The 12,258-nt window shown below is 42.6% G+C and overlaps 1 protein-coding gene across 1 annotated transcript in view; it reads left to right on the plus strand.

Moving 5' to 3' along the window:
• The first annotated feature begins 202 nt into the window (after nt 1-202).
• The window catches only part of mxra5a (matrix-remodelling associated 5a), a 37,847-nt gene continuing 25,791 nt past the window's right edge, over nt 203-12,258 (plus strand). Inside the window, exons 1-3 of the mRNA XM_048598492.1 lie at nt 203-459; nt 5,178-5,307; nt 8,098-8,488. Coding sequence (XP_048454449.1) covers nt 260-459; nt 5,178-5,307; nt 8,098-8,488 — 721 coding nt within the window. The 5' untranslated portion in view covers nt 203-259. The remainder of the gene's footprint in view (nt 460-5,177; nt 5,308-8,097; nt 8,489-12,258) is intronic.

A 12,258-nucleotide genomic window follows, 5' to 3' on the forward strand; every position in this document is an offset into this window, starting at 1 on the left:
TAAATGCTTTCATTCTTTTTTCTGACAGGACAAGCTGGAACCTGATGCTCCTCCCAGGTCATTGTTTGCCATTTTAAGCAGTCGTCCTTTTCTTGGATGGATCTCTCAACATGGGGAAAATGGTGACATTTTGACATTTCCTGAGAGCGTAAAGGGTAGAATTTGTACCACGTCCGTGCTTCAAAGTGGACAACATCGTCCTTCACTCCGAGACACCCCTCGCAGAAATTCCAGCACTTCTTTCGGCAGAACGTTGAAGATGCCGGAGAGTTTGTGCAATATGGTTAATGCAGCGACCCTCTCATTGGCTCTGATTCTGTCTCTGGGATATCCATGCCTGACCCTCTCCTGTCCTAGTGCATGTACCTGCTATTTCTCAACTGAAGTCCACTGCACGTTTCGGTCACTGAAAGCAGTGCCCCCCAGGTTACCGAAGAATGTGGAAAGAATCAATTTAGGGTTTGTACACCTCTAGATATGTTTGTATAAACATAATTATTTTGTTGGAATGTCTACAAAGAACATTTCCACAGACCATACAAAGCATCAATAATTAATTCCAAGGGTGTATAGATTATACACTAAACAGTCTCTACTGGGCGTGGACGTCAAACTGAAGAGAAGAGTTTTGAGCAGATAAGCTTGTGTGGTAATCCAATAGTCATGTAGTCACTATAATTGAGATTGACTTTTAATTCTGATTTATTTAATTAACTGAATTTAAGTGGCGGGTTTATGAACTCACACCTTTACTTTAGTGAGTTGCTAGTAACCATCATGTTGGTGTTCCCAATAACGTTCAGAAGAACGTAAGAAATAGGAACTTTCAGCCATCGAACCTCTTTCACCATTCAGTGTGATGATGGCTGGTCTTCAACATCAATTCCATTTTCCCTCCTGGTCCTCATATCCCTTGATCTCCCTCAAAACCAAAACTCTGCCAATCTCAGCCTAACATAAATTAAATGATGGAGCATTTCTGAGCTCCTCAGGTAGAGAATTCCAAGGATTCACAACTCTTTGAGGGAAGAAAATCTTTCTAACTTTAGCCTGAAACGATTGGCCCCTTTATCCTGAGGCTGTATCCTTTAGTTCTCAACTTCCCTGCCGGGGGATTTGCCTCTCAGTATCTCCCCTGTCAAGCGCATTCAGAATCTTGAATGATTCAATTAATTTAGCAGTGATGACTCCAGAGAATACACTTGCTCAATGTGCTCAAGCTCTCATCAAAGGACAACCCTTTTATCCCAGATAGAAAGGATATTCCTTCTACCCTTTCCTGAAGCATCAGGAATTGGAGAGGTAAGGAGGAATTTGCTTACTGTCTCCAATACAAGAGCAACCATCCTAAAATATAGTGACTACAACTTGACTGCAATTCAGATGTGGTCTCATTAATGTCCCATGCAAATGCATAGTATGCATTATTGCTTTTCTAATGACTTGCACCTGCATACTAACTTTCTATTCTGAAAATTGCTCACTGGAATCAAAACATTAACTCTGTTTCTTTCTCCACAGATGCTGCAGCCTTGCTGAGTTTTTCCACCACTTGCTGTTCTTGCTTCAGATGTCCAGCATCTGCAGTTCTTTGTTTTATTTTATCATACTGACTTTCTGTGTCTTGTACAAAATTTGTAATGTTTTTTATAACCTCGCACAAATACACCCCGTTTCTCTGGGCATCAACATTTAGGAGCTGCCAGTCTGTCAAAAATATTATTTTCCATTCTTACAACCAAAGTGAATAACCTCACACTTCCGACATTCAACTCCATCTGCCACACTATTGTGCACTGACTAACAAAGAACGGTACAGCACAGGAATAGGCCCTTCAGCCAAAACACAATGCCTTTCTAAACAAAAAACCTTTTACGTTGATGCAGTTTATATCCCTTAATTCCCAGCCAATTCATGTATCTGGCAAGTTGCTTCTTGAATGTTGCTATTGTATTCTCCTGCACCACCTCCTTTGGCAGCACATTCCAGGCACCCACCACCCTCTGTGTAAAAAACTTGCCTCTCACATCTCCTTTAAACTTATCCCCTTTTCCTAAAACCATAGTCCCTATTAATTGACATTTCTACCTGGGAAAAGACTCCAACTATTCATTCTATCTATTCCTCTCATAACTTTATCTACTTCTATCAGGTCAGCCCCTCATCCTTTGACGTTCACATGAAAACAAACCAGGTTTGTCCAATCTCTCTTCATAGCTAAATACACTCCAAGCCAGGTAACATCCTGGTAAAGTTTCTGTACCCTCTCCAAAGTCTTAACATTTTTCTGTATAACAACCAGAAATGTACACAATATTCCAAATATGGCCTAACTAAAGTTCTTTACAGCTGCAAGATTAGTTGTTAATTTTTATATTCTATGCCCCAACCACTAAAGGCAAACATGCCATATGCTTTATTGACCATTTTATCCATTTGTGTTGCCACTTTCAGGGAACTGTGGACCAGTACACCTAGATCTGTCTGTTTGTTGATGCTACGAACGGTTCTACCACTTACTGTATACTTCCCTCTTGCATTAGATCTTCCAAAACGCTTCATCTTGCAATTGCCCAGATTAAACTCCATCTGTCATTTCTCTGTCCAAGTGTCCTGCATATTGAAAATCTGCTGTATCCTTAGTCAATCCTCCTCACTATTCACAGCTCCCCCAATTGTTATGTCATCTGCAAACTTACTAATCAAGCCATCTACATTTCCCTCCAAATCATTTATATATATATATTACAAACAACTGGGTTCCCAGCAATGGTTGCTGCTGAACACCACTGGTCACAGGTCTCTGGTCAGAAAAATACCCATTCACTGCTACTCTCTGTCTTCTATGACTAAGCCAGTTCTGTTTCCATCTTACCAGCTCACTGCAGATCCCATATGACTAGACTTTTTGTATCAGCCTATCAAAGGGACCTTGTCAAAGGCTTTGTTAAAGTCCATACAGATAATATCTATCGTCCTGCCTTCATCAATCATCTTTGTCACTTCCTCAAAAACGTGATCAAGTTTGTGAGACACAACCTTCCCCACATAAAGCTATGCTAACTTTTGCTATCCAGCCCATATTTTTCCAAATGTGTGTAAATCTTATTCCTAAGAAACTTCTCCAATAATTTCTCTACCAATAACGGATGACTCACAGGCCTGTAATTTTATGGATTATCCCCATTGCCCTTCTTAAACAAAGGATAAACTTTGGCTGTTCTGCAGTCCTCTGGGACGTCTCCTTTACGTAAAGAGGGTACAAAGATTTTGTATCATGGTCGGCACAGACATGATGGGCCAAAGAGTCTGTTCCGTTCTGTACTGTTCTATATTCTGCATTCTTTGTACCAAAGTATATAACCCCACACTTTTTGGCATTGAATTTCATCTGTCACATATCTGCCCACCCCACCAAACTTTTCAGTGTCCTTTTGCAGTTCTACGCTGTTATCACAATTTACAATTCATCCAAGTTTTGTGTCATCTGTCAATTGTGAAATTGCCCCAGGCATGCCAAGACCTAGATCATTGATGTAGATATCAGGAAGTGCAAGGACCCCCAAGCAACCCATGGGGTATTCTATCCCAAAAAATACACGTTAATCTTTTCTCACCATTTCTTCATCGTCAACGAGAACCCCAACTCCTGGGAATGGGTTACAGCCTTTCTTCCATCAAAACCTGAGTGCATTGTTTTTGAGATTAAGGTTTTTAACTTCTGATTTCCCACACAACAACAGCACTCCCCCAGTTCTTTTCAGATGTTAAAATGTTGGTCAGTAAATCATCGATTGACTGGTATTGTTTCAGCTGCAGCGTAGTTGCTATCTCTCTCCTCTGAGTTAGAAAGTTGAAGGTTTTGAGTCTTAGTCCAGAGTCTTGAGCACAAAGCCTAGTCTGACACTCCCAAGACTGAGGAAGTACTGTATGTCAGTGATGCTGTCTTTCATGTGGAATGTCTGGCCTCTGAGATGGATGTAAAAGATACTTGAAGGAGTCCACAGAGGGCAAGGAATGTCCTGGTCTGTTGGCCAATATTTATCCCCCAGCCAACATCAGCAAGGCACTTTATGTTAGCAGAACTTGGGAACACTGTTTGAATATTAATGGTCACCTTATTAAGACAGAGACCAGGAGGATTTTTTTCTCTGAGGGCTGTTTGACTTTGGAACTCTCTGTCTCAGAAGGTAGCAGAGATGAGGGTCATTGAGATAATTTAAGGTACAGCGAGTTTTAGGAATCAAAGTTTATTGGGGGGAAATGGAATTTGAGATGAAAACAGGTCAGTTATGATTTTATTCAATGGCAGAGCAAATTTGAGGGGCTGAATGATCTATGTCCACTCCTAACTTATCTGTCTGTATGTTTCTGTGTATGATCCCTTATTTCACTGCTGTTTGAGAAATGGCTGTGGCATTTCTGACATTACAAGAATGCAAACGTATTTCATTTTGGTCTGTCCTGAAGCCAGAAAAGGAGCTATATAAATGCAAGCATTTATTTTCTTTAACAACACTTGATTCCACCATCTAAGATAAAGATTATACTTTTTATACTAAGGACTCTGTAGTGCTGAACTTTTTTAACTTATTTCTTTATTTTTCTACTTTTGTTACTAAGATTTTGCACCTAGATATTTTGTACCTAAGATGTTGGTGACATTGTACACTTTTCACTGTTCTCTTGTACCCTGTACTTGGGTATACATGACAATAAAACCTAATTTTAAATCTAAAAAAAAATCTAAGATAAAAATTAGTGGACAATGAGATAGACAACACCCTACAGAACTCTGCTGTAAGTGCAAATGCCTAGTAAACAAATTTTGGACATTTGCTGGGCTGCTTTCATTTTTATTTTGACCAAGATGCTGGAGTTGGAGATAACACAGTGTGGAGCTGGAGGAACACAGCAGGCCAGGCAGCATCAGCGTCACAGAAAAGTTGACATTTTGGTTCGGGACCCTTCTTCAGAAATGGGGAAGGGGGAAGGGGGAAGGGGGCTCTGAAATAAGTAGAGAGAGGAGGGGTGGGGCTGCAGAAGGTAGGTGGGATGGTGATAGGTGAGTACAGGTAGGCAGTGGTGGGGATTGGTCAGTAAGGTGGGAGGAGCGGATAGGTGGGAGAGAAGATGATCTGCTGGAGAATGATCTGTGTCTTCCGTTTTCTTGCAGCTTTAACAATATCCAATCTGTGAGCAATACTTCTTTTCATGGACTGGAAAAGCTGGAGCTTCTGATGCTGCATGGCAATGACATCCACACGCTTATCGATGGAACTTTTAAAAGTTTGCACTCGTTGCAGGCAAGTGCTTACTTCCTGGAAATAGATGCTTAAATTATCACATGCATTTAACATTGAACTTGTGCTTTTATTTTTATCTCTGTACGAGGATTAATGCCACAAATACATGTTAAACCAGACAAGGCTTGGAAGGACATTTGAGTGAAGACCAGCTATTCAGTCACATATTCTTCTCTCTTGGAAATTGGGTTGATGGTCCAAATATTGGTTGTTGACCAAGTTGTGCCAGAGATTTTTGATCAACATACCTGGGACTGGAGGATTTGAGTTATAAGGAGAGGTTAGATAGGTTGGCATTTTATTCCCTGGAGTGTAGGAGATTGAAGGTGACCTTAGCGAGGTTTATAAAATCATGAAGGGCATAGATAATGTGAAAAACAAAGGTCTTTTCCCTTGGGTAGGGGAATCCAAAACTAGAGGGCATAATTTTAAGGTGAAGATGAGAAAGATTTAAACGGGGCCTGAGGGGCAACATTTTCACTCAGAGGGTGGATTGTATATGTAATGAACTGCCAGAGGAAGTGATAGATGCAAGTGCAGTTTCAACATTTAAAAGACATTTGGACAGATACACTAATAGAGGTTTAGAGGGATGTGGGCCAAACACAGGCAAGTGGGACTAGTTTACATTTAGAAACTTGGTTGGTGTGGATCAGTTGAACCGAAGGGTCTGTTTCCATGCTGTATGACTCCAGGACTGTGGCTATTCACCTGATGATTCCTTTTCAACAATATTGAAGTGGCAGCGTCTACACTGGTGCACTGCAACTTCCATATCGAAGAAACTTGCTTTCTATGCCCCTTGTTTTTCCTTCTACTACACAATCTCTTTACTTAACACCACCTTTTCTCTTTCCTGCTCTCCTGGGTGACCTGAAGCATTAACTCAGTTTCTTTCTGAATAGACACTGCCCAATCTGCTGAGTATTTGCTGCTTTCATTTCAGACCTCTCAGCATCCGCAGAATTTTCCCTTCATGTCCCTTAATCTACAACATTGAAATAGATTGCTAATAGCTGAGGTCTAAGTACTGATATTTAAGATACCTCACTGGCCTCCCAACAATAACAATTTCTTTATATAGCTCATTTCAAATCATAAATTATGGCAAGGCACTCCACTGAAACAAACTAAAACAATTCATGACATTGAATCAGAGGTGGAGATAATAGGACAAATGAGAAAAATCTTCTTAAATGATGTAGGTTTAATGAATGTCTTTAAGGTGTAAAGTGGTTCAGAGGCAAGAAAATGGACAGGGAATACCCAGAGCTTGGGATTTAGGCAGATGATGGCAAAGCTGTCAATGGTGGAGCATTATAATTGGGAATTTTTTTTATTCATTCACGGGATGAGGGCATCACTGACTAGGCCAGCATTTATTACCCACCCTTAATTGCCCAGAGGGAAGTTAAGAGTCAACCACATTGCTATGGGTCTGGCGTCACATGTAGGCCAGACAAGGTAAGGATGGCAATTTCCTGCCCTAAAGGACACAGCCAGAATTAGAGCAATGCTGATGTCTTGTAGGACTGAGCAGCTGGAGGAGATTAGAAAATTGGGAGGGGCAGGGAATGGAGGGACTTTTGACAACAAGGTAAGCGTTTTAAAATTAAAACATTCATTGATCAGGGCCCTGAAGTGAGTCAATGAGTATAATGTGGAAATAACTCATTTATTCTTAATCTTTTTTTTTCTGTCCATTAATCAACCCCAGTCCATGCTGAAAGGTTACCTCTCCTCTCATGATCCCCAATTTTGTGGAATAACTCCTGTGTGGCACCTTATCATTTTCTTTCGAAAATCTGAATGCACTGCATTTAATGGTCCCTCCTCATTGACCCTGCTAGGATCAAACTCAAAAAGTCTCCAACAGACATAGCCTTTGTCATAATTCCTCACTGACCCAACCCTTTTCGTTGACTCTACCCCAATCATATTTGCATTTAATAGTATTGTGTTACCACAGACCCTACTCTATTAGATATTAGATTCTGATATTAGAATAACTGACCTTAATTTTGTGTTGCCTTTCATCCTCTTTTTCTGGAATAGCAAGATTAGATTTACTACTTTCTAATCACTGGGGAATCCTTTGGAATCTAAGAAAAACATCCTAACAGTCAAAGATAAATAGATGATTCCTCTTGTGAGGCAGTCTAGAGACAGAGGTCACAGTTTCAGGATACAAGGGTGGCAGATTTAAAACAGAGATGAGGAGAAATTACTTCCCTCAAATAATCATGAATTCTGTGGAATTCATTACCCCAGTGTGTGGTGCATTGAGGAAATTTAAGAAGGAGATAGACAATTGTTTAATTAGTAGCGGGTTGAAGGCTTATGGGGAACAGGCAGGAAAGTGGAGTTGAGGCTGAGATGAGATCAGCCATGATTGTATTATATGATAGAGCAGGCTGAATTGTCCACTCCTGCTGCTAATTCTTATGTTCTCATGTTTTAGACAGAAGACAGGTATTCACTTGTTCCCTGCATTCTGTTCAGTTAGCTCCTTGTGATTAACCTTTTCCAGATCCCTGTTAGTGTCTTTTCTCTCTAATACTTCCTTCCTCTGTCCCCTTTAGCCCCTCAAACCTCCCAAGATGATCCAATAAAGTCGAGTAAATCTCTGTGTGGCCATCACAGGAACAGCCGTCTCAATGGCCTGAGATAGTTATGCATGTGTTTCTCATTAATATTGTGCTTTGGTATACATCCATCTTCATGCTGAACCAATTTAATCTTTTTATGAATCGCCCCTTATTGTTGAACCTAATTATCTTTCTCTTTTAGGTACTTAAAATAAGCTACAATAAACTGAGTTCCATAAAAGGGTGGACATTTCAGGGACTGGTGAATTTAGTACGCTTGCACTTAGACCACAATAAGATTGAGTTCATTCAACCGGATGCTTTCCATGGACTGACCTCTCTGAAACTCATCCATCTTGAAGCGAACCTGTTGAGGCAAATCCATCCACGCACCTTTGTGACATTCTCGTTTCTACAGCATTTTACGTTTTCATCAATAAAGCACCTCTACCTCTCTGAAAACCTCATTCAAACACTGCCCAAAGACATATTCCATTCAATGTCCGAACTGGAAAGCGTCTACCTCCATGGGAATCCGTGGTCATGTGACTGCAGGTTAAAGTGGCTCCTGGACTGGCAGAAAGAGGCTAGAGGTAATCAGTGACTTTACACTAAGTAGGAATGTAGATGTTATTGTTACCTTCTGTTTCTTTACCAAGGTGAGGATTGGCAGTGCTGGAATTGGAGAAACCCCCAATTTCAATCCTGGATGAGGTGTGTTGTGTATTATTCATGTTTGATTTTCCTTCTGGCTCTGCAGAGATCGTCAACATGCAAGAACTTTTTATTTGCAGTGGTTTAAGTATCTCTGCAGTCACTTGAGGGAAATTGCTATACGGGAGGTGGCAAGGCTGGAGTGATGGGCACTTTATGAGGTGGGTTGGTGGTGTACACAGACCCACCACCTTCTTGATGCCACTGCAATGTAGTTAAGGGGCAGGCCCATGATCAGCCATCCTGTCTTGCCACCAAGTGAGGCCTTTAGGTGCCCACTTAGGAATCTAAAATGAGCTCAGTCCACCAATGCCAGAATTAACTCAGCTGTAAATGTGATGCGGCAAGCCCAATAGGTCAATTTGTGGGGGCAGCCCATTGTATGGGAGGGGAAGGGATATTGGAGCATCATGTCTTTGACCATAAGACCATAATAGGGACAGGAGTGGACCATTCGGCCCCTTGAGTTTGCTCTGGCAATCAATAGGATCATGGCTGATCCAACACTGCTCACATTCACTTTCCTGTCCTTTCCCTGTAATCCTTGATTCCTCTAGTGATTAAGAATGTATCTATCTCAGGCGTAAATATACTTAAGGACTCTACCTCTCCACAGCTTGCTGTGACAAGGACTAAGGCAATCGGAGCCCGCTTGAGAGAGTGGGCATTGGACAGTGTCATCCCCAAAGCTCTCTCTTCCAAATGGCCTGGGCCCCGCTATCAAAACACAACACCCCACCTACCACCAGCACCACCCATGATTCACTTAAACTCCCTGATTGCAGGGTGCAGTTCTGGTAGCAGCCACAACTTCCTCAGTGGCACTGCTGAACACTAGAGGTGCTAGCTTCTGGTTGGCTGGTATCTCTCACTATGCCTGGGCTCTTAATTCCAGGTGATCAGACACTCCTAAGGAAAGCACACCTTAAATTAACTGTCTCTAATGCCCTCTGCTAACATGCCAGACAATGGGTGGCTCAGTGGTTAGCGCTGCTGCCTCACAGCGCCAGGGACCCGGGTTTGATTCCAGCCTCGGGTGACTGCCTGTGTGGAGTTTGCACATTCTCCCTGTGTCTGCGTGGGTTTCCTTCGGGTGCTCCAGTTTCCTCCCACAGTCCAAAGATGTGCAGGTTAGGTGGATCGGCCATGCTAAATTGCCCACAGTGTTCAGGGATGTGTAGATTAGGTGGTTTATAGGGGGATGGGTCTGGATGGGACGCTCTGAGGGTTGGTGTGGACTTGCTGGGCTGAAGGGCCTGTTTCCACACTGTAGGGATTCTATTCTATTGATCCATTCCCTCAACCAAGGCCCGTGCCAGGAAACGTCCCACTGTCAAACAGTGATAGCCTGGGCCTGGGTGTCCTGCCCTGGTCTTATCATCAAGCAAAGTCTGAACTATCTGGTGCTTCCACATGAAGTGATCACAGTCCAGCAACACAAAAAGTGGTGATCAAAGAGTGCAGGGGTGAGCATGTGAAGTGAGAGAGCTCACCCAATCGTACACCATTGTTTGTTCATTCACAGAGGCATCACTAACGTGGACCAGTATTGATTGCCCATCCCTAAATTCCCACAGAACAGTCAAGAGTCAATCCTGTAGGAGTCACATGTAGGGTAACTGTATTCCTTCTCTAAACAAAACTTGACAGGTTTTCATGACAATTGATAATGGTTCTAGGGTCATCACTGGACTCTTAATTCATTCATTTTTCCATTAAATGCAAGTTTTGACATCTGCCATGGTCAGAATTTGAATCCAACTCCCCAGAACATTACCTGGGTCTCTGGATTAATAGCCTAATAATAATGCCATGATGCCATCAGCTCACCAATGGGCTCATGAAGAGCTGACAGGTGAGCAAAGGTGAGTTTCTGACCAAACACAGGCTTTGACACTGGTGTCCCAGGTCAACAGGAGCTGCCAGCAAATCAGAGGCCAGCAGTGTCTACCTCATGAAGGTGTCAGTCAAGACCTAACTCAGGTACCACCAACAGCGAGAAGTACAGTTTCTTTTCCTTCTTGTCATGAGATAAAGTGTTATTTTGGGGAGGTGTCAAGAGAGTGTCGAAGACAAGGGCAGGAGAGGTGGCTTTCAGAGGCTAATCCCCTGACTCATCATCCATATCTCCAGTTGACCCCGGGTTGGGGAAGTTAGAGAATTTGAAGGCCAGTTACCCTGTTTTCCCAGTTGGGAACACAGCTATCCTTCTCACCTCTGGCAAGGTAGGTCATCAGGGAAAAGGTGAGTTGAGGTGTTCAAGTGAGCCTTAGTTGACCTTTTCAGGGCTTTAATTAGTGACAGGTTGAGAAAGTTGCCTCCAGCAGAAATCCTTCTGCAGAAACTCATTGCTGAGATGGTGAGAAGGATGCAAACACCTCTCCAGGGCCAAATCACCCCATTATTTCCCCTTTTCTGCATCTCTCTTGCAAACTCCAGGAAAGGGGACATTCCATTGCAAGTGTCTGAATAGCAAACTCATCGTATTGCAATGTTCAGGGTGACTGAGCAACTAATTAGTGGAGTGGTGTTAGTTTGGTGGTGGAGTGTATAAATTAATCGATATTAAATTAGAAAGAGACTGTCCGGGGTTGAAGCGAAGAAGCACATGTTCATACAAAACGTGAACTATCTGGGCCTTTTGAAAGGGAGATTGGTAGATTTTAGTTGGTTAAGTGTATGAAAGGGTATGGAGTAAAGGTGTATAGATACAACTAGGTTCTGGGTCAAATGGAATAGACAGCTTTGAGGGACTGAATGATCGTCACCTATCCATCTCTGCCAAACACCGCACAGGCTGGGAGGCGGGAGGGCTCACAAAACAGTGGTAGGAAGTGTTGAGAGGAAAGTCCAATGGCTCTTCCCTCTGCCAAGGGAAAGTCCTGGAAATGGGATCGTCAGAAGTAAAATCACCAGCCAAAGGGAGGTAGTAGGAACTGCCGATGCTGGAGTCTGAGATAACACGGTGTGGAGCTGGAGGAACACAGCAGGCCAGCCAGCATCAGAGGAGCGAGAAAGCTGACATTTCGGGTTTGGACCCTTCTTCAGGAAAGGGCCCAGACCTGAAATGTCAGCTTTCTTGCTCCTCTGATGCTGCCTGGCCTGCTGTGTTCCTCCAGCTCCACACCTTGTTAGCCAAAGGGAAGTGGCTGACTGATTAGCTCTCCACACACTCAAAGGAGAAGGAAAGAAAAGTAGGAACTGGTAAAAGAAAAGAAAAATGCCAACTAAAAGAATTGCGGATGATGGAAATCAGAAACAAAAACAGAAGTTTCTGGAAAAGCTCAGCAGGTCTGGCAGCATCTTTGGACAGAAATCAGAGTTAATGTTTCAGGTCGAGTGACCCTTCCTCAGAACTGATGGTAGTTGGGAAAATGTCAGTTTATATGCAGAAGAAAGGGTAGGGGAAGGGGATAAGGAGTGAACAATAGCTGGAGATAAGAGACCAAAGAGAGAGAAGAGCAGTTGGACAGACACAGGAATGAATAATGATCTAGCTGGGAGGGTGAATAGCTATTAATGAGGACTGTTAGTGACTAACAATGGGTTGTTAATAGTAGTTTATGTGAAAACAAGGCCTGGTGTGTGGCGGTTGGGGTAAAGATGTGAGAGAGCTCATGCTCTAACGTTATTGAACTCAATATTGAGT

This window comes from Rhincodon typus, chromosome 6 (assembly GCF_021869965.1).
Source record: "Rhincodon typus isolate 14 chromosome 6, sRhiTyp1.1, whole genome shotgun sequence".
In the NCBI taxonomy this organism is placed as follows: Eukaryota; Metazoa; Chordata; class Chondrichthyes; order Orectolobiformes; family Rhincodontidae; genus Rhincodon; species Rhincodon typus.